The sequence below is a fragment of the Castor canadensis genome, chromosome 17, assembly GCF_047511655.1.
Source record: "Castor canadensis chromosome 17, mCasCan1.hap1v2, whole genome shotgun sequence".
Classification (NCBI taxonomy): Eukaryota; Metazoa; Chordata; class Mammalia; order Rodentia; family Castoridae; genus Castor; species Castor canadensis.
In genome coordinates this window covers 53,201,150-53,228,927 of record NC_133402.1, presented here as the reverse complement: position 1 = coordinate 53,228,927, position 27,778 = coordinate 53,201,150, and the positions used below count along the sequence as shown (strand labels likewise).

At 39.5% G+C, this 27,778-nt stretch overlaps 1 protein-coding gene across 5 annotated transcripts in view; it reads left to right on the top strand.

Annotated features, from left to right (window-relative positions):
* Window positions 1-27,778, top strand: part of Cpne4 (copine 4) — a 661,593-nt gene that overhangs the window by 581,244 nt on the left and 52,571 nt on the right. For all 5 annotated transcript variants that reach the window (XM_074059820.1, XM_074059816.1, XM_074059817.1 and 2 more), the window contains exons 8-9: window positions 22,512-22,610; window positions 26,924-27,010. In XM_074059820.1, coding sequence (XP_073915921.1) covers window positions 22,512-22,610; window positions 26,924-27,010 — 186 coding nt within the window. The remainder of the gene's footprint in view (window positions 1-22,511; window positions 22,611-26,923; window positions 27,011-27,778) is intronic.

Genomic DNA, 27,778 nt, shown 5'->3' with positions numbered 1-27,778 from the left:
GGTAAGTATTCTTTTTTGTTAATTTTTTTTACATTTTAATTAGGATCATTAATAGTACAAGAAGGTTTCATTGTGATAATTCCATAAGGGCACACACTGTGCTTTGAACAAGTTCACCCCTCCCTTACATTCCCTTATCCCCCTCCTTCCCTCTTGTTCAGTGTTCAGTGGGTTTCATTATGCTATCTTCATAGGTATACATATGTATACATATATACATATGTAATATGCCCAAATATATATGTATGTGTGTGTGAGTGTGTGTAATTTTGATCCTCTTCAGTCCTCACTGCTCTCTCTTTTTGGTGTTCCCCTGGCACATTTTGGTATTCCCCTGGCACTCTGTGGATCCTAAATACCACAGCATGCCTGGTATACACTTGTTATTCCTTGTACCTGGAAGACTCCTGGCTGAGCTAGATGTCATCTACTCCAATCCCACAGAACTCCACATTAAATGCACCTCAAAGCATAACACTTACCAGATTGTGTGGTTGATTTATTTGGGCTGATTTTTTTCCCTACTATATTTGAACATTTGCAAGAAAGGGACTGCTTTCCTTTTCATATATTCAGTGCCTTACCATTATTTTGTACATAGTGGACCTCATAGTATTAATTGAATAAGTGCAAAAAAGTAAACTTATTCCTCAAACTTCCTATTATAAGACACTAGTATCATGACCAGCCTTACCTAAATGTACACACACACACACACACACACACACACACACACAAAGTTCCTTGGCCAAATAAGTTGGAGATAATTGTATATTATGCCCAGATCTTAAAAATTATTCACAGTGCACATGGTAAAGCAAACAGGTGCACAGGGTACAAAATTTAAGGAAGCTGTTACTCTCAGCTTCATGCAAGTGCCAGGCTTGTATTTACAGGGCCCTTAGAACGAATATCTCCTTAAATTTTGTGCTTTTGTTGGCTGACTTATGTCACCCTAGTAATGTGCCCAGCACATTGGCATTTCAAAGACTCAGAGTTCCTGCAAGATAGAAAATGGTTTGACTTCTATTATCCCAAGATAACCCCAACTTATCTGAGGACCCAGGACCTTTTAATTTTCCATCAATACCTATTAACCTCCCATAGAACTAGTGCTTTATAAAATAAACCCTAGAACAAGTACTCAACAAAGTGAGTTTTTAAAATGTTTTGTTACTCTATGGATTAATAAATTTAGATTTTTGCTTTTCTAAATGATAACCTCAATATGGAGAATGAAATTTAGATGGAAACTTGAGTCCATTTATTAAATACCATCTTTGAAAGTACTTTAAATGTTATGACATCCAGAATAAATGTCTAATCAGGTTCCAGTATCTTTTTACTGTTCTCCCTATGTAGTTATTGATGAGGCTGTTACAAAGAGGGCCATTCCCATCAGAGAATGGATGGGTGTACACTTAAAGGTAAAGAAGATCTGTTTAATCTCCCCAAAGACAGATAAAGCCATTGGTGTGTCCAGTGGTGAAACTGAATGAGAAGAAAAAGTTCAATTACCTGGGTAACAAGCCTGATAAGCTAGGTCAGTGACCCTACTTACACTGTCAAAATCTCAGTGCTCTGCTTATTCATCTTGCAAATGTGTGTCTGTCTCCACCTAGATGAAAGAACAAGATGTCTTCCTGGTAGACTCTAAGAATAAAATCCTTTTAACTCTCAGGAACATGTTCTACCCAAATGTCTGTTTACAAATATTATTGTTTAGAAGAGGAGAATTCTTTTTTTTACAAATAGGGTGTCAATGGTAGCAATTTTAGTCTAACAACTTAGGGTCAATTTTTGTTTTCTCATTTTGTCCAGGAATTTCCAAAGTGTCTTAGACACATTAGGTAAGTAAGCATTACAACTCCATGAGGTTAGCCACAAGTGGTTGAATCTATGCAGAGAGGCTAAGAGATGCAGGGAAGCCATCACACACACACGTACAGGCGTACACACAAACTAAACTAAATAGAACTTATTACAAAAGAAATGTTGGATTATACTAGACTTGGTTTCTACTTATTTCTATTTAATGAATGGCTGGAGTGAGTCTACATGAGGCTCTAGTCAGAAACCAATTTCTGAGTGAGGACCCAGATCCACACTTGGTTCAGATGTAATTGTTACCCCAAAAAATTACCATCAGCAAGAGCATCCTATGAATTAGGCAGGCCCTCAAAAATCCTGAACATCAAAGTTCTGAAATGTCCAGCCTAAGCAAGCCAAGGAAACATGGCCGCTAGACCAGGGCAGGGTCCAAGATCAGTAACAGTGATGAATCGAAGAGGGTCTACCACAATTTTTGTGAATCTGGCTGGAATGCCTGAGTTTCTTTTATATTGTCTGGTGGATGGGTGATCAGTCCAATTTAAGCATCCATTATGGACTTGGACATAGCAACAAAACTGTTTCAGGTGGATAATTTTGGGTGGTTTGTTAGGAGCCGTTAATTTCCTCATGCTTTTAGGATCTGTTTTGTTCACTTTTTAAATACCTCCAAGTCCCAAAACACCTATGATGGTTACACTGGGCAAAAATTAAAACAAGAGAAGCCAGTGAACCAGCTTATGTTAGAAATACACAGTAATCAAAGTACCTGGCTGTGCCAAGATTTCCTCCCGACTATCTGCGAATCCACACTGACTGCTTGTGGTTTCCAGACCAGACTTATTAAGCCATACAAATGGGATTATCTGTTCTTTTCTTGTCTTCAAAAACCCTTTCCTCCTCAAGGACCCAGTGAGATGTTTTTTCCAGGCATTAAATTACAGCAGTCAATAAACTACAAGCAGCCTGACTCATTTAGAAACAGAGACATAGACATTTTGCTAGAAGAAGCAACGATTACCTGTCATGGGTTTAGAGAATCATAGTGTTTATTACAGGTCAAGAATGTGTCACTCTTTGTGGTCAAATGCTAACTACTCCTTCACCCTTACGTCTGTTCTTCCTGTGATCCCTATCTAAAAGAGTGATGCTCTCAGTTCAATTACCGAGGCTGGTTGTTTGAGGGAAATCCTAAATTTCTTCTTCCAGCTTTTCTTCTCCTTCATTTACTTAGAGATTTAAACCTCTAGCTTCCATTTCCTTAATAGTTTCACATTCTTTCCAGTAGTGCAGATTTTCTCAAGCCCTCACTGGACTTCTGTTCCCTTACCCCCTTACTCATGTAACAGCCAGAAGATCTTTCTCAATTTCTATCTCATTACTATGTCATTCCTCTGTTTACAATATTTTACATCTTTGAATTACTGATGGAGGAATTCTATAGAATGCTTTGGGACTTGGTAAATACATTAGTGTGGCTTGACTTCATTCATAAAAACAAATGCCCAGAAAATTAGATAAAACATAGCAGATACTAAGAAAAAGAAGTCATTCGATGGTCAATAATGGCAATGTAATGCACATTAGCTAATATCCTTGGCTTCAATTTCCTTCAAAATGTGGTTACCAACCCTGACTCAAGTCTACCATGAGAATTAAACAAGATGTTCTTAGAGGATTTAGCCAGTGACTTCTTGGTACACAGAAATAATACTGACTATATTAGCAACAAGTAAGTGGGGAGGACAAAAGACATATATTTATTAGGTATCACCAAGAAAAGCTACTTTACAAGACAACTGGGGAGTTGTGACCTTAACCTCCAATACTTGGAGCCTCCATTGCACACACCACCTACATTTAGTCAGCCAAAAAGCTTTCACTAAGAGCTTCTCATTAAATTAGAGTTTGTCTTTTTTCAGTAAGGTTAAGAAATCTTTCCTTCACTGGGTAAATCTTTCCCTCCCTTTCTAGCTAAAATCAAATCAGATTTTGCAGTTTTAAAGTTTAATTCGATGTTTCCAGAGGAAAGCTCAACACCTGTAGGAGTTAGATCTATATTAAGTAGAAACAAAATAGGATGGTTTTAGAATTTGCCTTCCAATATTGCTGTCTAGCATAACTGTGAATCTGGTGAGTCTTTACTATCTAAATTCTTCAATGACACAGAAAAAGCAGAATGTAGAACCGTGTGGTTCTATTAATAAGGAATGTGCTGTAATGATTATTCCCAGAGTTGATCAGGTCTGAATCCTTCTCACAATTGGGAATAACATTAGTGATGGAAAAGGAAATCATGTGATTTTTCAGTCATTTTAAGAGAAAGACAGAAACTTGAGGGATATTGTGTCTAATCTTTCTATCTCTACATAAGAGAGCCTTCAGCCAGGAAGTGGCCATTGTAAAAACCAATGCTCCTAGTGAGAACTAACAGAATACTTATTTTTTGTAACTCAATCAAAATGCTGACTTGTTATCTCCAAATTACCTCCATCTTCACTGAGTCCAGTATGAGATGTGGAGAAACACCTGTTTCATTTGGTAGCGTATATGTGGATACTGTGTCTCAGACTATAGGACCCTAAAACTGGAACTACGTTTCTGTCTTGTAACTCTGAGGTTAAAAGGCTGTGTGGTTATGAGTTATATACCTAACCTAGATTCTGAATGAAATAGGGATTTTTTTTTTAATATTGGTTAATTAAAAAATAGAAATTAAAAAAATTTTTGGAGAGACTCATTAGTTAACATTTGTGAAAAGTGCTCCAAAATCTTTACATAAAAGATCCCTTCACTCATTGGTTTCATTCAGTCATTCATTTATCAAAATAATACACTTGTTCAATCTCTGTTATATCCTAACTTTAATTTTTCTATGTAATTATTGTCTGCTTTTGCCAATGGACTATATAAGCTTTATCCAAGGTTAATCCATCTATCTTTCCTATCTTTTCCATTATTGATCTATGTACCATCCTTATGTATCTTTTTTTCTTCCTCTGTGTACCATTCCTAGGTCATTTCCTGATGTACTATGGGTACTCAATAAAGGTTTGATAACGAATGAAAGAAAATCATAAAATGGGCAGAAGGATTCACAATCAATTTTTCTGGTTCCCACTATAGACTAGACCAAAGTCATTCAAAGCTGCTCTAGGAAACAGAGAGACAGAATAATAGAAGAGAGACAGAAAAGGAAGAGAAAGAGAAGGACACTAAAGATAAAGCAGAGACCCTTGTAATTTCAGAGCTCCTCATAAAAGAGTTTCATTATATTTTAAAAGTAGTATGAATCCCACAACCAACTATACTGACTTGTATTATTGAATATCTCCACATTGACTAGGGATTACATTCATACTTGTAATTCATATAAGGAAGTGTTCTGAGTCTGACCTCCTATCAGTCTCCAGATCAAATATCAGGTTCTCAGATAGATTTTACATCTTTAAACTTGGTAGAAGAGAGTGAAACAGATTGAACCAGTGCCAAGTGACTGATAACAAAGAGCTCTCATTGGACGCTTGAGGCATAAATCACTGTCAAAGCCTGCCTCCTCACGTTGCCCACACAAACACGGGGGTTTCAATCTCCCTAAAGAGTAGTGAGGTGTGAAGTTAAAAAGGTTTAGACAAGAATTTGGTAGCCTTGGAAGCTTATCTGAACTAGCCAAGCTTCCCAAGGCTATCAATCTCCAAGGAAAGCTTCCAAAAGCGACACACTTCCTTTGGAATATTTCCATGCTTGGCTGCAATCCAGAAAAACATTGATGTGTGAACTAGCAAGATAAAGCTAACACCCCCATAGCTCTTCTTTCCTGAGCATCTCTCAGTCTGGGCTTCATGAATGTAATATTTTAGGATTTTGTTCGTCTACTTAGAGCAATGCTTCATTGAATCATCATTAAGGAACCACGGTGGTACTTGAATGTTGTTTTCTTTTGGTGGTTGGGTTTTTGTTGAAGCGAAGAGGACCAGGTGAACCAAGATATAATTGTAATTATTGCCTTCATAGTCACAGACCATGGACCTCTGGATTTTCTTCTCAGTGTTACTCAGTGTGTCTAGAAACCTCATGTATCTAAAGTGGCAAGTTGCTTACTTCTTGTGACCCCATTCCAAACAACTGAATTAGAATTGCTGAAGGAAGAGCCTGGAAATCTGAAATTTAACAAATACTTCTTAGGTATACTAAATTCCTAGGCATAAAATTTTTAATTCCTGTTCCTCCAATGCAAGATAGTCATTTTGCAGATGAGAGCCTCCAGAGAGGTGGGATGACCTGCCCAATGTCTCACAGCTGATTAACATCAAATGCCATAGGGAGACCCAATTCTGTGCCTTCCTAGATCTGTACCAGTTTCACCACAGCATCCTCATCCTTGACTTCTGGGACATTCACTGAGGCGTAGCACAAGGTTCTGTAGAGGAGTTTTAAGATACTTTGCCATCTCTGAGGCACATAGTTTGAGGGGAGAGGAGACACTCAGGCAAATTTCATTTTAGTTCTGTGCAGGCTCACATGTAAACAAGAGAGAAGAGAAAATATCTGTGAATAACCCAGTTGTCTCTCTGGGCACCCAGCATGCTCTTCTGCTCTCTCTATCCTCACATTATGCTCAGGAAAGGATCTGATGTTAGCCATTTGTTCTTCTGTGTAAATGAGATAGAGAGATGTCTTACTTGTATATGCCAGGTACTACTTTCTTATTTGCTCTTGAAAGCTTTCCCTAACTGTCTGCAGTAAGCACTTTCAAACCACCTTTAGAGCAAACTCCTTTTTTTTTTTTTTTTTTTGTGAGACAGAGGTTCAAACTCAGGACTTCATGCTTGTAAATCAGGCACTCTACCACTTAAGCCACACCTGTGGTCCATTTTGCTGTGGAGATGGGGGTATCATGAACTATTTACTCAGGCTGTAGTCCACCCAATCTCAGCCTCCCAAGTAGCTAGAATTACAGGCATGAGCCACTGGCCCCTGGCTGCAAACCCATTTTTGCCATTTCCACTGTACACCACTCTTATTTATTTCCATGTCCATTTCCTGAATTCTATCATAAGCATCTTATGGGAATGGACTAAGTCTTTCATTTGTTTATCCCCATTGCTGGCACAATACTTGGTCCATTGATGATCTCTCTCTCTCTCTCTCTCTCTCTCTCTCTCTCTCTCTCTCTCTCTGTGTGTGTGTGTGTGTGTGTGTGTAATAAATCCCAGTGAGTAGGAAGGAATGTCAACCCAACCTTACCTTAGGGATGAATAAACTGAATACACAAAGACAAAATGACTTGGGAGCAATATACAGTAACCCAGTAAAAGGGAGGCAACTTGGAATTCTGAATGAAAGTTGCTGTCTCCACCAGACCAGCCCACTACCAATATCCTCTGGTCATCAAAATGTTTTCTTTCCTGGAGGTGCTGACCAATTAGAGAGTCTACTAACTCTCTCATTTTGGAAAGGGAAGCCTTACCCCATTAATGAAAATGCAGTGAGATAAGTGCAAAATCTAAATTTAGAACACATTTAACAGAAAAAGTAGCAAAGTCCACAGCCAGAAAGTGACGAATCTATGAAAAGAGGAAGTATAAGGAGCAGATTGAGGAAAATGATGCTGACCCTAGTCTAAAAAGAAAGCTTGAGCTTGGAGATGCCCCTCCCACTGAACTGTGCTCTGAGTTTCAGGATTAGAGAAGCTCCATCAGTCTGGACACATAATGCTGATAAGAAAAGTGATATAATCCCAAGGTAGCACAGAGCTCTCCTCCATAGCTTGGGATTTCATGACCTAGACTCTCCTTATTTTCTCTTGAGGCAGGGCTCATCTACAGAAGGCAGGACAGGCACAGAAAATGGGTGGTGGATGACCATGCACAAACACCTATGAGATCTGCTCCTGGCATTAAAAAATGTAGCATACTCAGTATGTTTACTGTATCTCTTAAAACAAAAGCTGGTGGAAGAGCCTACATTTGATGATCTTGCTCCATCAACTGAAGCAAGAGCTATAGCACCCACTAAAGTCAACCCTTCAATTAATTCTTTGCAAATTTCAAACAATCTTGCAAAGCTCATCCCCAAGTCACTTCAGCTATTTTGTTGCATGGACTGTGCCCCCACACTTCTTTTGTGTATTGCCTCCTGCTTCTGAAGGCTCTTGAAGTCAACTGGGGTTCCTTCTCCACTTCCATTGTAGTGTAAGCTCACATGAACCATTAACTTTCAAGCCAAGGGAAGTTACATTACAGGGATCCCAAAGACTTCAGCTCCATTTTCTCTCTCTCATGCTGCCCTGGTACATGGATACCTTAGTGTGTGAAGGCCAGTGCCTTCTGTGGCTGCCAAACATCCCTGAAGCCACTGCCCCTCTCCTTCACTTCAACCTCCAAGCACTGTTCACATTGCATGGAGATGCACCTTAGCCCTCAGGATGCCCAGATCTGCTTTTTGAGAGTCTTGTGCCTCAAAACCTCTCCCTCTGTTCACTTGATCCAACGCATATTTATTAGCATACGTTAGTTGGTTAGTTGTACAGGGGGGATTCATTTTGACATTTCTGAGTATGCTTACATTTTATATAGGTTAGGTTTGCTTCCACCATATCTCTCTCTCTCTCTCTCTCTCTCTCTCTCTCTCTCTCTCTCTCTCTCTCTCTCTCTCTCTCTCTCTCTCCCTCCCCCGCCCACTTTCTCATACTTAAAACAATTACAAAAGATTTTGTTGTTCTATCTTATACAAGAATATAAAGTACACCAACCATTTTGTGAAAACTCTTTTTTTTTGGTGGTACTGGGATTTGAACTCAAGGCTTCACACTTACTAGGCAGGCACTCTACCACTTGAGCCACTCCACCAGCTGAAAACTGCTTTTTAAAACTCTCTTCTTGCTTATAGCATCCTTTCTTAAACTGAGACATGAGTCTATTAGGATAGAGCCTGAGGACAAGCCTGAGTGATTGTCACCAGACTGTAGTCAGCTTTATCCCACTCCTCCAGTATCCAACTCTTTGCTTCTGGACCCTTTGCATCAGCCTACTTTCTCCTCACCTTGGGTTGAGTCTCTCAGAAGATACTCAGCTCTTGTACAGACAGTTCCAGCAGTTCCGTCCATCCATCAGCAGAGGGAAAATCCTACCGAGGGACATGACTGAGGCTCCAGCCTGCCTCTATTTTGGGAACTGTAGCAACATAATCTTGACTTGGGAAGCTCTTCTCTCCTTCAAGTGCTACAGAATTTCCTACGTGAATTCCTATAGAACTTCACAGAGTCCAGCTTGAGTCTTCCCTCTGCTTTGAAATCTTCCATGTTCATTTCATGTGGCATTCTGTCAAACTTAGAAATCCAAATTAGAGGGTTCATGTTGCAAATAGAGGAGCTACTTTTAACTACCATCCTCACAGCTAGGTTCCTGTCAGAGGGCCACTGCCAGGTCTGCAGTGAGTCATAACAATAAAATGAAAAACAAGTAATCAAGGAAGCTTGGGTCCTCCTCCCCCACTCTGAACCAACCAAATCCCAACTTCCAAATAACCTGATAGATAGATAATTGATTGGTAAATAGATGATACATAGATACATAGATGTATATACATATAGTATACCTTCTTTTCATATATAGAATATATTTTATATTTACTCTTATGCAAACCACGAGACTAATTCTTTATGAAAGGTTGTCATTGAATTTTTACACAAAAAAACAAATCATCCCAAATACTATATTGTGGATGAAATTATCATATATATATGTGATGCTTCAAAAGCCTCAACGCTTCATAAAATGATAGGCTGTTACTTGATTTACCAAAGTCTGCAGTTAGGAGGCTGGTCTAGACTGAGCAATATGGGAACACAGTTTGATTCTTACAAGACTCGCCTCATTAGCATTTAATTTTGATGTTTCAGATGGGTAATACCATCTTTAAAGGAGCCCAGTAAGGCTTTTCCCAAATTGATCACTCTGGACAATTTTAAAGAGTTCTTATTATCCAAGAAAAAATTTAAGTGCGTGTAAGTTTATTCATATCCTGTGAGAGGTCAGACGTCTTGAGTTGGTTATTAAAAAAGAAGAAGGAAAATTCTGCTACTAGAAAGGTACCTGGCAGAAGTCAGTGGTGAAGCTGTGAGGAATCATGGAAAGGACCCTGAATATGAAGAAACAGAGCCAGGTTCCCAGCCCAATTCAACACTTGCTAGCTCTGTGTTTTGACTTTCAATTTCTTTATTGTGTTTGGGGATCCTCATCTGTAAAAATGGAGCTTCCCATCTCATGGAGTTCTTGTGAAGATTACCATGAGATAATCCAAGGGATATAAAGATTTCTAACAAAAGAAAACCAAGGGAAATAGTGTTATATTGATCAGGTATTGATAGTTAACAATTTTATTGCTTTAACATGATAATCTCAGACTTTGGAAAGGAACAGTATTTATTTATTTATCTATTTTATGGTTGAATTATTTTTTTCTTTATTTTTCTTACTGTTGCATTGGGGGGTACATTGTGACATTTACAAAGGTTCTTATAATATGTCATAGTTGAATTCACTCCCTCCATCATTCTCCTTTATCCCCCCTCCCCACATTCCTGGAACAGGTTCAACAGGTCTCATTTTTCCATTTTCATACTTGAGTACATAATATTTCTGCCATATTCTCCCTCCTACACCCTTTCATTACATCCTCCCCCTTCCTACTGGTAACAACCTCCAGGCAGGACCTGTTTTACCTTCCTGTTCCCTGTTTTTTTTTTTTTAAAGACATTTTTATTTGTTTAGGATATCTATACAGGAAGTTTCATTGTGACATTTCCATATCTCTCTGTATTATAACCCGAATTGGTTCATCCCCTCTATTTTTCTAATTTCTACCTTAGTCCCCTTCTTATGGTGATTTCAACAGGTTTAAAAATTCTATATTCATTCTTGTATAGAAAGTACATCAACTATATTCACCTTCTTAACTTCCTTCTCCCTTAGTGTGACCTGTTTTTCATATTGGTGTATTTTTATTGGGCCTATATTCCACATATGAAAGAAAACGTGCAGCCTTTGGCCTTTTATGGACCTGGCTAACTTCACTTAAGATGATGGTCTCCAGTTCCATCAGAAAAGAAAATTGGGGATTTGAAAAGGACTTCACAGAGTGTACATTCCAAGACTCCTATGTTATGGAGGAGGAAACTGAGGCATGAAGAAGTTGAAAATGTGCCACGGTCCCACAGCTTTATCCTCAGACCCAGGACTAGAACTCAGTTCTCCTGCTTCCCAGCTTCAGGAAATCTATGTCTGCCTATAACCCAATAACCCCTGTTTTATAACTGCTAAGGCTTGTTGTCCTGAGAGATTGCCTCCTTATTTATTTTGTTTTGTTTTGTTGGCAATGGGGTTCGATCTCAGAGTCTTGCACTTAGTAGGCAGATGCTCTACAACTTGAGCCACATCCATAGTCCTTTTTTGCTTTAGTTAGTTTTCAGATACAATCTTGCCTCCTGAATATCTGGGACCACAGGTACACACTACCACACCTGGCTTATTGATTGAGATAGGGTCTTGCTAACCTTCTTCCTGGCTGGCCTCGAACCATGATCCTCCCAATCTTTGCCTTCTGAGTAGCTGGGATTGCAGTTGTGAACCACTCCTCCTGGCCCACTTCCTTTAATAATACTTAACCAGATAATTGCAATGCCTTCCCTTCCTTCTAGAGGTTAAATATTCAGAGAACTGCCATCAACTCAACTCAGAGTGAAAGGCCTTTTCTATCCACTCATTGAATATATAATTTGTGCCCCAGAACTATGTCAAACCCTGATAGAAATCTCAGTGTTCAGAAGTTTCTTTCAAGTAGTGGCTATAGATTCCTAAATCAATGGTTACCAGGTTGCTGGAGATACATAGAAGCTGTTATAAATAGAATACAATGGAAACTTAGGGGTCGTGTGACTAAGGAGCTAGGAGAAAAACATTAGAGAGTCCTACTTTAACTGAATGAATAACAATTTACAATATTAACAGCCAGTAAAGCCAGGTGCCGGAGGCTTACACCTGCAATCTTAGCTACTTAGGAGTCTGAAGTTGGGAGGATGGTGGTTCAAAGCCATCCTGAGCAAAATGTTCACCAGACCCCATCTGAACCAATATCTGGGTGCAAAAGCATGTGCCTGTCATCCCAAGCTACGTGAGAGGCTGAGATCGGGGGAACTACAGTTCCATGCCAGCCTAGGTCAAAAGTTCAAGAGACCCATCTTAATGCAAAAAAGCTGAGCATGACAGCCTGTGCCTGTCATCCAGCTATGTGGGAGATGTCAAATGGGAAGATTGAGGTCCAGGTTGGTTTGTGCAAAAAGTGAGACCCTATCTCCAAAATAACCAGAGCAAAAAGGACTGGAGGCATGGCCAAAGTGGTAGAGCACCTGCCTTGCACAAATGAATCCCTGAGTTCAGACCCCAGTACCATCAAAAAAAAAAAAAAAAAAAAAGCCAAGTAAGAAAAACAGGCATCTTTTTGCTATGCAAATTCTGCAACAGCTCCATTGTGTTATGATCACAGTTTGGGCAGCTTGTATCTTCCCACCATGAATTGGATCAGGTTTGGATCCTTAGAACTTGATGTCAAACTCAGTAGTACCTTAAACACCCTGAGTATTCTATGACAACAGGACTTAATTAACTTTTCTGTGTCTCAGTTTTCTCATCCATTAAGGGGAGATGATAATAAGAGCACATCAGGTAGGGGTACTGTGAGGCTTAAATGAGTCAGAGCAGGTCAAGTGCTTAGGATGTGCCTAAGACAAAGTAGTGTTCTGTAAATGCTGCCACCTTAGCATGAGAGGACCCTTGTCTGTCAAGAAAGCTCACTCTAATTGTAGATACCTGACAGCAAATGAGAAGTTGATGCAGCTTTGATCAGTCAGGGCTCCACCCCAGAAGGAGGTGTACATGTATTAAGAGATTTACTGCAAGGAATTTGTTAATGCAATTGTGGGAGCTTGCTAGACTCAAGTCTGAAGTCTATACCACCATCGGGATGGCCAGGCTGGAAGTTTCAGGGTAAGAGCAGAAACTGCAGTCCACAGGCAGAATTTTCTCAGAGAAGTCTAAGCTCTGCTCTTAAGACAATGGGTTGTATCAGGCCCACCCAGACTACTGATGAAAATCTATAAACTGTGCTTCTTTAATATATGCAATTTAATGAGTTTGGATATATGAGAACAACTGTTATACCAACACCACAATCATGATGATAGGCATAGCTAACACCTCCCAAAGTTTCCTGTGTCCTTTTATTTTGGGTTTTTGTTGTTGTTTTCATGTGTGTGTGTGTGTGTGTGTGTGTGGTGTGCACACATGCATGCATGCCCATGTGTAAGAAACACTTAACATAGCCAGGTACAGTGACTGGTGCCTATAATCCTAGCTACTCAGGAGGCTGAGATCAGGAGGATAGTAGTTCAAGACCAGCCAGGGCAAAGAGTTAGTGAGACCGGATCTCAGTCAATAGCTGGGTGTGGTGTCTCACTTTTATCATTCTAGCTACATGGGACATAAATAGAAGGATCATCATCCAGGCTCAAGCCAGCTAGGGCAAAAACACAAGACTCTATTCCAAAAATAACTAAAGAAAAAGGACTGGTTTGTGGCCCAAGTGGTAGAATGCCTACCTAACCCTGAGTTCAAAACCACTAAACATGAGACCTACCCACTTAAACTTGAAATGTGCAATACTGTATTGTTAAGTACGGGCACTGTAGATCCCTAGAACTTACTCATCTAGCATAGCAAAGCTTTATACCATTAAGTAACAATTCCCCAGCTGCCCTCTGCACCCCACCCAGCTCTTGATAACCACCATTGTCTTCTCTGCATCTCTGGGTTTGTCTATTTTACCCACTTTGTGTAAGTGGAGTCATAGAGAATTTGTCCTGTGACTGCTCATTTTACTTAACGTCCCCCTAGTTTATCTATGTTGTCAAAAACTGACAGGATTTCCATCTTTTTAAAGGCTAAATAGCATTCTTTGACATAGATATTTGACATCTTTGTCCATTCACCCATCAGTGGATATTTAAGTTGTTTCCATGTCTTGACTATTAGCAATCTCTTTGACATCCTGATTTCAAAGGATATATATCCTGATTTGGATATATACCCAGAAGTTAGATTGCTACATCATATAAAACAGGATATTCCTATTTAAATTTTTTGAGAATCCTCATATTATTTTCCATAACTGGTGCACAATTTTATGTTCCCACCAATGATGTACAAAAGATTCAAGTTCTCCATGTCTTCCTGAATACTTGTTATCTGTTGAGTATGTTTAGAATAGCCACCCTAAGAACTTATGAGGTGATAGCTCATTGTAGTTTAATTTCCATTTCCTTGATAATTAATGATATTGAGCATCTTATTGTGTCCATAGTTGTTCATTTGTGTGTCTTTAGAGAAATTCTTGTTCAAGTCCTTGGACTATTTTAAAAAATAAAGTTATTTGCTGTGTTTTTGTTTATTTGTTTGTTTTGCTATAAAGTTGAAATTATTTACTTAGGAAGTGAAACCTTTATGAGATAAATGGCTTACAAATATTTGCTCCTGTTCCATGGGTGCCTTTTCATTCATTTTATTATTTTCTTTGCTGTGCATATTCTTTCTAGTTTGTTGTGGTTGTATTTGTCTATTCTTGCTCTTCTTACCTTTGCTATTTGGTGACATATCCAAGGAATCATTGCTAAAACCAATGTCAAGATTTTCCATGTGCTTTCTTCTTGGACTTGTATAGTTACAGGTCTTATGTTTATCTTTTACCAATGATGAATTGATTTCTGTTCTGGTGTGAGATGGTCCAGCTTCATTCTTCTGCATTTGGATATCATTTCTGATATGTATGAAGTGTTCACAACAGTGTCTGGCACACAGAAAGCACCATATGCTTTTTAACAGTTATCACTTACTATTTCTGAGGTATTGATGAAATCAGGGAGACAGAAGACTGGGGTTTTAGTCTCTACTATTCTGGGTAAAATTATAAAAGTCATACCTATGCCATCAGTTTCCTTTTTTTAAAAGGAGAGAGTTGACTAGACCATCTGTCAAGTATATCCATTTTAAGATTCTTTACCTAAATTCCTTTGGGAGCTGTGAGAATTTTCTGGCTTGCAGATAGCGTTGCAATGCTGAGCTCTCACAGATGTGTCAGGGACTCCTTATGGATTCACACCCAGACCTCTGCCTGTCTCCGCTTTTCTGCAGGGTAGTTGATCTGTTTACTTTTCATCAAGATGCGTTTCCCTGTCAGCCACATCAAAGCTGTCATAAACCAGCTCCATGGCAGGGCTAAAGGGAAGACAGTGTTTTTATTCGTCTGCTTAACCATGTCTTCCTTCCTTTGGGATTTCTTCTGAGGAAGGTCAAAACAAAATTCTGCAACTGCCTTGATGAGAAATGCCAGCTAACTGAAGAAGTGGGGCCCGTGGAAGCTATGGTGGCAGCTCTGGGAGGCCCCAACTGGAGAGCTTGCAAGTCCAATTCATCCTCCATCTCAGGGGGACTCTGTGGTCACTCCCATTCTTCCCTAGCTCCAGAGTATATCACAAACATTGGAATGTCAATGTTGGCAGGTGAAGGAGGGAGAATAACTAACCCAAGCATGATGGGAAATCTAAGACAGGACAAAGGAGTGACATGTGGCCCCTCACCGGCTCTCTGCCAATTCAGGATAATGTTAAAAAGGCTGTTTCCACTTCTCTTTATTTTCTTCTGTCCCCTTTGCCTTTTTATTTGCTCCTCCCAAAGGTAGAAGAGTGAGTCTTTAAGGGTCATATTTACCCACTTGGTGGGCTGTGTTTATTGCACACAGTTATGAGGCTTAACGATGTGGTCCCAGGACCATGCTGCTTTTATGCCCTGCAAATTTTCTTCTGTTTCTTGTTCCACATAACAAATGAGTGTCAAGGTCAGGAAGGAGGGGCTGGCAAACAGAGAAAAAAACACCTTATTGTTATAGCACATCAATTCACAGTGTTCTACAACTTTTTCCAAATGGTCCATTCATTCTACTTTGAATTAAAAAGAGAGTCTCAAAATTCCTGCCAAAGCTACATTGCACTGCTTAGCATTTGAACCCAACAAAGTAAGACTTTCATTGACTTTATTTAATACTCTTTGCAACTAGAACTAAGCTTAGCATCTCTATGTTAGAAGGAAGTTCAAAAGCATCCCATGAAGTCTTTTATAACTTCCTTGTATAACTTTATTTGACTTTCTCCACTATATAGTTTGCATGTGGTCCTGAAGTTCCTGCTTGAACATTTCCAGCAATAATGTGTAGTCCTTCAGAAATATATTATTTTGGTTTTTAGCAGGTCTAATTATTGGTAAATGTTTTCTTTGTTCACTTCCTCTCAAAATTCTGTTTTTCCCACTTTAGAGTTAAAGTAAATTGTGATACTTTTTCCTATGACTGTGCTTTAAATATTTAAAGAGCTTTTAGATGAGTTTGTGCTATAGTATTCTTAGTGACTGAAAGTGACAGGGACTTATTTCTAATGTACATATATGTAGATCATGGGTAAACAGGATGACAATAACAGTAATGTTACTGACCACCACAGCACACGAAGAAATAAACCTGTAAGTCACACTCCACCTCTTAAAGCTTCCTTCTGAAAGTTCTTGAATAGCTGTTCCTTATATTTCACTACCCAATACAAGTCATATGGCTACTACCAAACCCAAGGGGACAAAGAAATTTAATCCTATGTTACTGGAAAGAAAACCAGATACAGTCACAGCACTATATAAGTGAGAGGGTAATTTTTTAATCCAAAGAATTTTCAGACCTTCATCTGATAATAATTTACTTTTAACATCTGCCAATTGAGTAAGCATATAATGACTAAAACATTAATGTAAATTGGGCATGGTGGTTCATGCCTGGAATCTCAGCTACTTGGGAAGTTAAGGCAAGTAGACTGCAAGTTCAAATTCAACTTGAGCAACTTAGCAAGACCCTGTCTCATATTTTAAAAAAATAATGAAAGGTTTTGAACATAATGAAGTAGTACAGTGTTTGCCTAGCAATGCAGGAGGCCCTGGGTTCAACCCCCAGCACCAGACAAAAAGGGAGCAGCAAGCATAGTAGTTCACACCTTTAATCCCAGTTACATAGGAGAGAGAGATGGGAGGATCGCATTTCAAGGCCATCCCATGACAAAAAGAAAAAATTTTGCCAGACCCTATCTTAAGAACAGTCTGGGCGTGGTGGTATACATCTGTAATCCCAGTTACCCAGGAGTGAGTGTGGAAAGGCCATGGTCCTAGGACAGTCCAGCTAAAAGTGTGAGATGCTGTCTGAAAGGCAAAAAGGGCTGGGGGCATGGCCTAAGTGGAAGAGTGCCTGCCTAGCAAGTGCAAGGCCCAAAGTTCAACCCCTCCCCCCAAAAGTATGAATTGAATAAGGATTTTAACTGAATTTTAATTGTAATTGTTCAATTTTCTATGATCAAATTTTCTTTTAAACTCTAAGTGAAAGAACTTGAATTCTAGTCCCATGTTACTAAAACAATCTCTACGGCATTTATGCAAAATTCTACTCCTAGGACTCACCTGCCCGGCTTCCCACTTAATTCTCAGTTACTTCTCTGGGTCACCTCACATTGCCCTCTCATGTGCTTATCCCCAAACATGTATCTCTCCTCCATTCTCCACTTCACCATCAGCATAATACTCTTATGGGTAACGTATTGACTGGGGTCTCATGGTTAATGAGAAAGGGGAGGTGGTGCGAGTGAGGAAAATTAGATATCATAGCTTCCTTCCATTAGGCCTCACCTCCTAAAAGTTCTACCACCTCTGAATAGTGCCACAGACTAGGGGACAAGCCTTCAACACCTGGGCCTTTTGGAGACACTCAAAATCCAAACCATCATCATCCTTCAGACCTCTGATGAAACCTACCCTAATTTTTCCTCAGTCCACACCTTTGGTCTCAGGTCTGTGTCTCTAGTTACAAAAGAAAAACTCAACCTGACCATTACATTTTTCATCAGAACTGTTTAGCTTTCTTTAGCTCCTCTTCTATTACAATTAATTCTAAGGCATTCTTTCCTCACTGAAAGGTTTATTAATGTCTTTAAAGCAAAAGAATTACCTAACAAATTCTCTATGTTTAGAGAGAGAGGAGAATCTGAAAAGTTAGTTTTTCTTTAATATGCCTCAAAGGAAAGTCTTAGCAAATGCTTTTTATTACTACCAACATCATATTTTTTTTTAGGAAATTAAAACAATGTAAGCATGAGTTACAAAAGGTAAGTTTGGGAATATCGAGGGAGTCAGATTGTGAAATACTTTGGAAGAGCTGTTAGCATGTATTTATTTTTATTTGAAGCAGGTAATGAACATAATTAGTGGATTCTAGTGGTAGGGAAATCCAAAGGAGGCAAGGAGATGGTCTGGGAAGCTGTTGTAGTAACAGATTAAGAAGGAACTGTAGGAATGAAGAGAAGTGCTAGAGTCCAGCCATATTTAGAAGACAGAGAGGAGAAGACCCAATGTGAAAGGTGAGGGAAAAAGGGCATATTGAGAATGGTGCCCTGCTTTCTGATTATAGCTACTAGATGGTGTTGGTGCAATTAACTGTGGTGGAAAATAAATGAGTAGGAATATATGTAAGGGGGAAATTCTGTTTCAGCTTGGACCCATTTCCTTGTAGAAACATGGGGATCCCACATGATCTGGGAACTGATTTAAAATCAGATTTTCAGGCAGGACTAGTCAGTGGAATCTGCCCCTTCAATGAAGAACAGGCTGTCATTTAGAACCCTGGTATTGTGATGAAGATCTCCCAGTAAAACATCCCCCTTGCTACCTTGATCTTTTTCTTTCTTTTTTTTTAAGGTAGTGCTGGGGTTTGAACTCAGGGCCATGCAATTGCTAGGCAGACACTCTACCACTTAAGCCTTGCTCTTGCTCTTGATCTTATTTAAGGTTTGCGACATCTTTGCTGCACACCATTGACTTGAAATATAAAAGTGATGTCTAAAGTTCTAAGACTTGAGTACACCCTCCGGACCCAAGAACACAATAGGGACCTTCCTCAACACCCAACCATGTAGCCAAGCTATGCAACTGATTTAATCCAATTGCTCTACAAAGTGTTGCTAAAATTTAGTCTTAGAAGTGTTAGGAGGAGCTCTCTTGTTGGACGTGAACAGTTGTGGCTTCCATGTGATGGATGAATATTTACCAGTGTGACTCATTGGTCCCCATCTTCCATTGTTCATGTGGGTCACCATTAAGGGTTTTACTTTGGTCAGGGGGCGGTGCTGAGGAACATAGCAAGGGCTTTCCAAATAGTAGGCAGGTGCTCTTCACTGGGCCTTATCCTTATGCCTTGAAGGGCTCACAGTTTTTAGTTCTTACTCATTTCTTTTGGCATTACTCTTTTGCCATCATGAAAACAGAAGAAAAGTTTGTTAACCAGACACCAGGGGCTCACGCCTGTAACCCTACCTACTTGGGAGGCTGAGATTGGGGAGATTGTGATTCAAGACCAGCTTGGGAAAATAGTTCGTGAAACCCCCATTTTCAAAATAACCAGACCAAAATGGAGTGGAGGTGTGGCTCTCAAGCGGTAGAGTGCCTGATTTGCAAGTGCAGAGACCTGAGTTCAAATCCCAGTCTTACCAAAAAAAAAAAAAGAGAGAGAAAGAAAAAGAAAAATGTTTCAACACCACTTCATGATAAAAGCTCTAAGAAAACTAGGAATAGAAAGAATGTACCTCAACATTATAAAGGCTATTTATGATAAACCTATAGCCAACGTTATACTCAATAGGGAAAAACTGAAACCATTTCCCCTAAAGTCAGGAATGAGACAAGGATGCCTATTCCCCACTCCTATTCAACATAGTCCTGGAATTCCTAGCCATAGCAATAAGGCAAGAAGAAGAAATAAAAGGAATACAAATAGGTAAAGAAATAGTCAAGGTATCCCTATTTGTGGATGACATGATCCTGTACTGCAAAAACCCAAAAGACCCCACCCCAAAACTCCTAGACACCATAAACAGCTTCAGCAATGTAGCAGGATGCAAAGTCAACCTGCAAAAATCAGTAGCCTTTCTGTATACTTACAATGAACAAACTGCAAAAGAATATAGGAAAACAATTCCATCTACAGTAGCCTCAAAAAAAACAAACACCTAGGAATAAGCTTAACAAAAGATGTAAATGACCTCTACAAGGAGAACTACAAACCACTAAAGAAAGAAATCAAGGAAGACTACAGAAGATGGAAAGATCTCCCATGCTCATGGATTGGCAGAATCAACATAGCAAAAATGGCTACACTACCAAAAGCAATCTACATGTTTAATGTAATTTCCATCAAAATCCCAATGACATTCATCACAGACATTGAAAAATCTACCCTAAAGTTCATTTGGAAACACAAGAGACCACAAATAGCCAAGGCGATACTGAGCAAAAAGAGCAATGCTGGAGGTATCACAATACCCGACTTCAAACTACACTGCAGAGCCATAGCAATAAAAACAGCATGGTACTGGCACAAAAACAGATATGAAGACCAGTGGAACAGAATAGAGGACAGGATATGAATCCATACACCTACACCCACCTTATTTTTGACAAAGGCGCCAAAAACATACAATGGAGAAAAGACAGCCTCTTCAACAAATGTTGCTGGGAAAAGTGTTATCTACCTGAAGAAAACTGAAATTAGATCCATGCCTAAAACCCTACACTAGTATCAACTCAAAGTGGATTAATGACCTTAATATCAGATCTGAAACCTTGGATTTAGTACATGAAAGAGCAGGGAATACCCTGGAAACAATAGGTATAGTAAGGACTCCCTCAGTAGAACTCCAGCATCCCAGCAACTAAGAGAAAGGATGGACAAAGGGACTGAATGCAATTAAAAAGCCTCTTCACAAAAAAAGAAATGGTCTCTAAACTGAAGAGACCACCCACAGAGTGGGAGAAAATATTCACTGGCTATACATCAGACCAAGGACTGATAAACAGAATATACAGGGAGCTCAAAAAACTAAACTCCCCCCAAAATTAATGAACCCATAAAGAAGTGGGCAACTGAACTAAACAGAACTTTTTCAAAGGAGAAAGTCCAAATGGCCAAAAAATACATGAAAAAATGCCCAACATCCCTGGCCATAAAAGAAATGCAAATCAAAACCACACTAACAGTCCACTTCACTCCTGTTAGAATAGCTAGCATCAATAACACCACCTTCAACAAATGTTGGTGAGGATGCAGGGAAAAAAGGAACCCTCATACACTGCTGGTGGGAATGTAAGCTAGTACAACCACTTTGGAAAAAAAATATGGAGGCTTCTTTAAAAACTAAACATAGATCTACCATATGATCCAGCAATCCCAGTCCTAGGGATTATACCCAAAAGAATGCAACTCAGGTTTCTCCAGAGGCACCTGCACACCCATGTTTACTGCGGCACTATTCACAATAGCCAAGCTATGGAAACAGCCAAGATGCCCCACTGCTGACAAATGGATTAAGAAAATGTGGTATTTGTACACAATAGAATTTTACTCAGCTACAAAGAAGAATGAAATTTTGACATTCGCAAGTAAATGGATGGAACTAGAGAACATCATCTTAAGCGAAGTTAGCCAGACTCAGAAGGCCAAAAAATCGCATGTTCTCCCTCATATGCAGATTATAGACCCAAAACAAATGCAGTAATATTATTGGACATAGGTCACACACTAAGGGGAAAATGTGCATGGGAGGAATAGGGAAAGGGAAGGAAACCTAAAATTTGAATATGGTTGATGTGCTCACTGTAGAACGAATATAATAATCTTGAACTGGCGGAGGCCACTATAGGAAGGGGACTAGGAAGTAGTGAAGCGGTCTGGTAGAGATGAACCAATCTGGGTTGCAATACAGAAGTGCATGGAAGCAATGCTAGGAATCTCTCTGTATAGCTATCTTTATCTCAAACTAGCAAAAATGCAATGTCTTTCTTATTATCTCTTATATTATTATCTCTTATCTCTTATGTTTTCTCTTCAACAAAATCGGAGAAGAGGGTGGATCAGGTTCTGCCCGGAAGCAGGGGAGGGGGGAGGTGGTCCAAACAATGTATACACATGTAAGTAAATGTAAAAGTGATGGATGGAAGGAAGGAAGAGAGGGAGGGAAGGAGGAAGGGAGGGAGGAAGGGAAAAATGTGATTAATACAACCCCATTGAAATCCCTAACAGAAGCTTCCATTGTGGAAGCTACAGGCTTGGACTCAGACATTTGGCTCCAGCTGTAAACCAGGGAGTCTATTTATGCTAAGGAAATAACACCCAACTGGAGTCAAAACACCTGCCTTCAAGTCCCAGGTTGCCATTTCTTTGGGTCTCACTTGAGTCGTATGGCATTTCAGAAAAAAATACTCAAATTATTGCAGTCACTGTTGCATCTGTTTGTAGATTGTGGTCAAAAAGGCTAAATAAAAGGCTGTAAAGCCAAAGGATTATCATCTCCCACATGACACAACCCCAAACTGCTAGGCTTTTGTTCCAAGCCCAGTGTCTTCCATCTACTCTTCCTCATAAAGTTCGCACTGCTTGTAGCTATGGCAGCATTCTTCATTTAAAGGAGGAAAAAAGATAACTCTTTTCTCTCGCAGTGCATAGTATGGGACTGGGACTCCAATGGCAAGCATGACTTCATTGGAGAATTCACCTCGACATTCAAGGAGATGAGAGGAGCAATGGAAGGGAAACAGGTATGTGCGAACCATTGTGGTATTGCTCCAGGCATTCTTTATGGTGTGTGGTTAATGCCAAAGGAAACAGCTAGAGACAAAGCATCAAGGCATGATCAGGTCTATAGAAAGTGAGTGTGGTGGGATTTGATTCTAGAACTAGCTTAATCCAAAGCAATTATGCAATTTCAGTCACGACACTGTCCCTACAGTTTTCTCCACCAGTTAAATGGAGAGGTTAAATGAGAAATTTTCTAATTTCCTTTAGCTACATAGTCTTGGGAAAGTGACTCAATCTTTTCTCATTTTTTCTCACCTAAAAATGAGGGTGGTAATTGTACCTACTTCATACAGTGTCATGAAAATTAAATGTGACAATCCATGTTAGGTTCTAGCAGAGCCCTTAGCACACAGCTAGCACTTCCAAAACACCTGCTGTAAGCAGTAGTAATTTTTTTGGCTCTACGTTTTCGTGACTTCGTGACATTGATAATACATGTAATGCTTTGGAGAAATGATTGAAATTCTCCAAATCTTTATTATGGGCACCAGGTTTTCATCTAGTTTCACAATTTCACTCTTACACACTTGATAGTGAGACATGAATCCATATCCCACCACATACCAGAGACCCATTGCAATACACAGAAAGCTAAACCCTTTCTGTGTTTCTTACACACACACACACACCTTTTCCTCTTACCTGTTCAGTATTTGCCTCCCCTTTTCCACCTTCAGTACCTGAGTCTCCTTCTCTAAGGGCTCTGTCTGGCTGCTGGAGCTTGTTTTGCTGATGCCCAAAGCAAGCAGGAAATGTTGGGGGAGATCTAACACCTTTCAGGAAGCAGCTGTCAACAAAGAAGTAACGGAAAATGAAGTATAAATATCCCAGCTCCATTGCCCTTCAGGTGGCAAAGCTCTGAGCTGTGGGCTCGGTGTGGTTTCCCAGAGTTCCCAGTAGAAATAAACATAGTTTCCCACAGTAGTAACTGACTTATGTCCCACAATATATTCATGAATGACTTATGTATGTAATATTGCAAGAAACTTGTCAAACACACAGAGACCGTCTCCCACAAGCAGGCATACAGAGTTTCATGGACACTACATTAGAAGTGAAATCACTCCCAGGATAATAAGGAACATGACCAGAGAAATTGTTACTCTATTAAATGTACACAACCAGGCCCTATTGAGCTAATAAATCAATGACGGTTTATCAACACCACCTGCTAGAGTTCTATAGTATCTTACAAAGTTTTATCTTATTCACCTCTACAAATAGAAATAGCCAAATCAATAAATAAAGGAAGTATGTCATTTTTTGTTTCTAAGAGGGCATTAAAAGTAGGATTATAACATATGTCATTATTGAAAACCATCAAAGCCTAATGCTTTCAAACAAACAGATAAATCTTTAAGTCCAACGGAAGACATGGACCATATGCTACTGCACTTTTCTGTGTCAGTGAGATGCCAGAAACATTTAACTAAATCACCAGCCCCTTGCTGACACACTTGCACAGTGGAAACTCTTCTCTTCTTTATTGATTCTGCAATATTTAGTGAGGATCAAAGTTCTAGGTACTGTGCCAGGCTCTAAGTGTGCCATGATTAACTATGCCTACATTGTCTCTGCCCTCCTGAAGCTTACAGACTGGTGGGAGTCAGGGCAGAATATACATACAAATCAAGTAGACAAAAAACTTAAATGATAACAAATGCTATAAAAAAACAGAACTCATTTATAAAACAGTGTGTCAGAAGAGATGATCTAAAAATGTGACATTTAAATTGAGGCATTTTAAGGATTAAAAGAAGCCAAACAGGCAATGATTGAGAGAAAAGCACTGGAGTCAAGGGGAATAGCACTTCAAAGTATTGAGGCAGAAAGAGCTTAGTGACTGAGCGCTTGGAGCAGAGAGAGCAATAAAGCCATGCATGGGATGTGGTTAAAGACAGGGCAGAGGCCAGAGAAAGCAGATTCTGATAGATTCTTCTAAACATGATGAAGGCACACCCAAGTTGTATACTCTAATACAGTAGCCACTAGCCACATGTGACAATTTAAATTTAAATTAATTAAAATAAAAATAAGTAAAAGGAATTTAGTTCATCAGTCATATTAGCCCCATTTCAAGTGCTCACCAGCTCTGTGTGGCCAGGGACTACCTTTTTGATCATACAGGGACAGAATATTCCCAAGAGTGAGACAGTTCTGTTGGGCAGTCCTTTGAGGGGTTTTAAGCAAGAAGTGGTATGACTGGTCTTAATGTTTTGAAAGATTGCTTTGCCTACTGTGGAGATTAATGTCAATTAGAAACAAAGGAGTGAAGGAGGGAGATCTATGAGGAGGAGACTGCTGCTGTGGATAAGACAAAGTGTGACACTGACCTGGATAAATAAATGGTAATGGAGACAGAGAAAGGTGAAGAGATTTAAGATGCATTTTGGTGATGGGATCTATAAGATTTGTTGAGATACTGGATGTCAGAAGGAAGGGAGGGAAGAAAAGGATGATACAAGGAAAGATAGAACCTCAGATGAGGAAGTTTTGTAGCAGGGAGATCCACTTGTGAAGAAAATTACAGAATTAGGTTTTGAGAAAAATGGCACTGGGAAGAACTTACCTGTAAATGTATTTTAGGAACCATCAACAAAGAAACAATAGTTAAAGTGGAAAGAATGTATGAATAACCTAGGAAGATAGGATAGATGAGAGGACTATCCTCATCTCATCTCATGGTGGAGGTTTGAACCATGAGGAATCTCAGTGTGTAGTAGCATCAGAGGGGAAAAGAGGAGGCACCACTGTTCAAGCTTCCTTCCCCTATGGAGGTCATGGTTCTGAAGGTATAGCATCGATTCTTCATTAATTCTTGAGTCCTTTCATAAAAATCTTTTGTTTGAGAAGATCAAAGGGAAAATTTATAAGATTAAATAAAAGAGCTTCTGAGACCCTACTAGAGTGAGGCATGGTGGCCAACAGGCCAGGATTTGAAGTGAAGCTAATATGAATGTGAATCCCAGACCACTGAATGCAATTGTCCAGTTCCTGCTAGAACCTCCTCCATGAGAAACTATTATGTTATCTGTTGCTAAGTAACAAATTACCTCAAAACTTCCTGGCTAAAAACAGCAATAATTATGTGTTCATCGGGTTATGGGTTGATGATTTTGGCTGAGTTCACCCAGGACAATTCCTCTCTGCTTCTCATAGTGCCAACTGAACTCTCATGCATTTGTGCCTGGGCACCAGAGGTGGTTGGGACATTTCTCCATGTGTTCTTTTACCCTCTGACATAAGTGTTTTTTGCATAGTGGTGAAAACTTCCCAGAAGCAAAAGGAAGCCCCAGTGCAGTGGCACTTTTCCAGTCTCTGTTCATATCACATTTGCTAATGTCCCCTAAGCCAAGACAAGTCACATGAGTAAGCTCAGCACCACATGGGAATGAATTATACAAAGGCATGGACACTAAGATGAATAGATAGCTCATTGGAGTTCACTGATGTGCCAGTCTACCCCATTCATATCTGCCTCCGAAATTGTTCCATTTTCAGACACTTCCGATAGTCAAGGAGTGAAATTTTGTCTGCTGTATGGAAACATCAGGATTCAGTTCCCATAGGTTCATGGGCAAGAACATGCAGTGACTCTTGGATGTTTGGCTCACAATTTATTTTGTCCTGTGAAATCTTCCATAGGCCAGAAAGGCTGAGAGCTGTTCACCTACATGGTTCTTTAGCGCCCAGCTAGCTCCTCAGTTCCCAGCCACTCCCAAGGCTCTAATCTGTAGTGTCACTGTTATGACATGTATCAGTCCATCATTTTAGTTATCACTGAAGTTCTGTGGAAACTCAACAGTGTTAATTTCCTATAGTCAGCATTCCTGAATTTTTCAATTTTAAGTCATTTCTCAGGTACTAAACTTTAGCACTTGTGCATCATTCAATCCTATGTCTACAGATATTTTCTCATTCGTAAATTGACCTTATGAATAGTCCACATTTTATGGTTTAAAATTTATTACATAGATTAATCATTTAATTCTCACAGTAGTTCTATGAGATAGATACCATTATAAGCTCTATTTTAATTTTCCAAAGCTGAGAAATGAAGGTGCTGGAATTTAAACCAGGGTAGTATGATTTCAGAGTCTCACTCTCAATCATTCCCCTGTACAGCTCCCCTAGATGCAAGGGTTACAACCTAGAGACCACTCATCAGTCCTCCAGTCTAGTGCTTTCACAGCAACAGCTAAGAGTTTGGCCTCGTTGAGTGACTCGACTTCTTCCTGAGCAGGCTCTCATGCTATCACTCTTCTTGTTGCAGGTACAATGGGAATGCATCAACCCCAAGTACAAAGCCAAGAAGAAAAATTACAAAAATTCAGGCATGGTGATTCTGAATCAGTGCAAGGTATGTATGTAGGCTTCTCTTCCAAGACTTGTGAAGCTATGACTTCATAGGAGGAAGAGTTCAGATGGTGTCGTCAGAGGGAGAGAATATCATAAGGAACTGATCTTTGAAAGACAGAATACACAAAAGCAATATATTAATGGATATACAAACAGAAATGTAATCATGGGTGGTCTTGGAGCTATGGTAGCCCATTGCCACTATCCCCTTCCCAAGGACCGTCCTTTCCCCAAAGACAGGGGAGTCCTGGTCAAAGGTCAAGCTATTCTGTACCCAGGAAAGTGTTGTAGGAAAATCCCTACATGGGCATCCAAAATTTCTGCAATACCTACTACTTGCTTGTCACAGTGTTTAGAGTTTCATATATGGTACCTTACTAGTGCTGAAAGGGTAACATGAAAATCAGACAATGGAAGAAGATTAAAGAGCTTTGAAATTCCTCCCAAAGGAGTTCCAGCCTTATAGAGAATTCCATATGCTAATTATTAAACTTCTAAAATTGTATGTGAGAGTAATTCCTGTGCTAGTTGAATGGTATCTGAGAATAACTACAATAAATCCCATTTAACTTTTTATCACAACCCCAAGATTTCTACTTTCAAATGAGGTAATATAGGTAGCTCAGAGTCACACAGGTGATAAGTTTAAGAACTTAGATTTTTTTTTTATCAAGCCAAATGTTTTATTCAGCATAGATCTGTATGGAATTGAGAAAGTACTACTTGTCCTATCAATAATTACATTAAAATATGGAACAACTGAGGATAT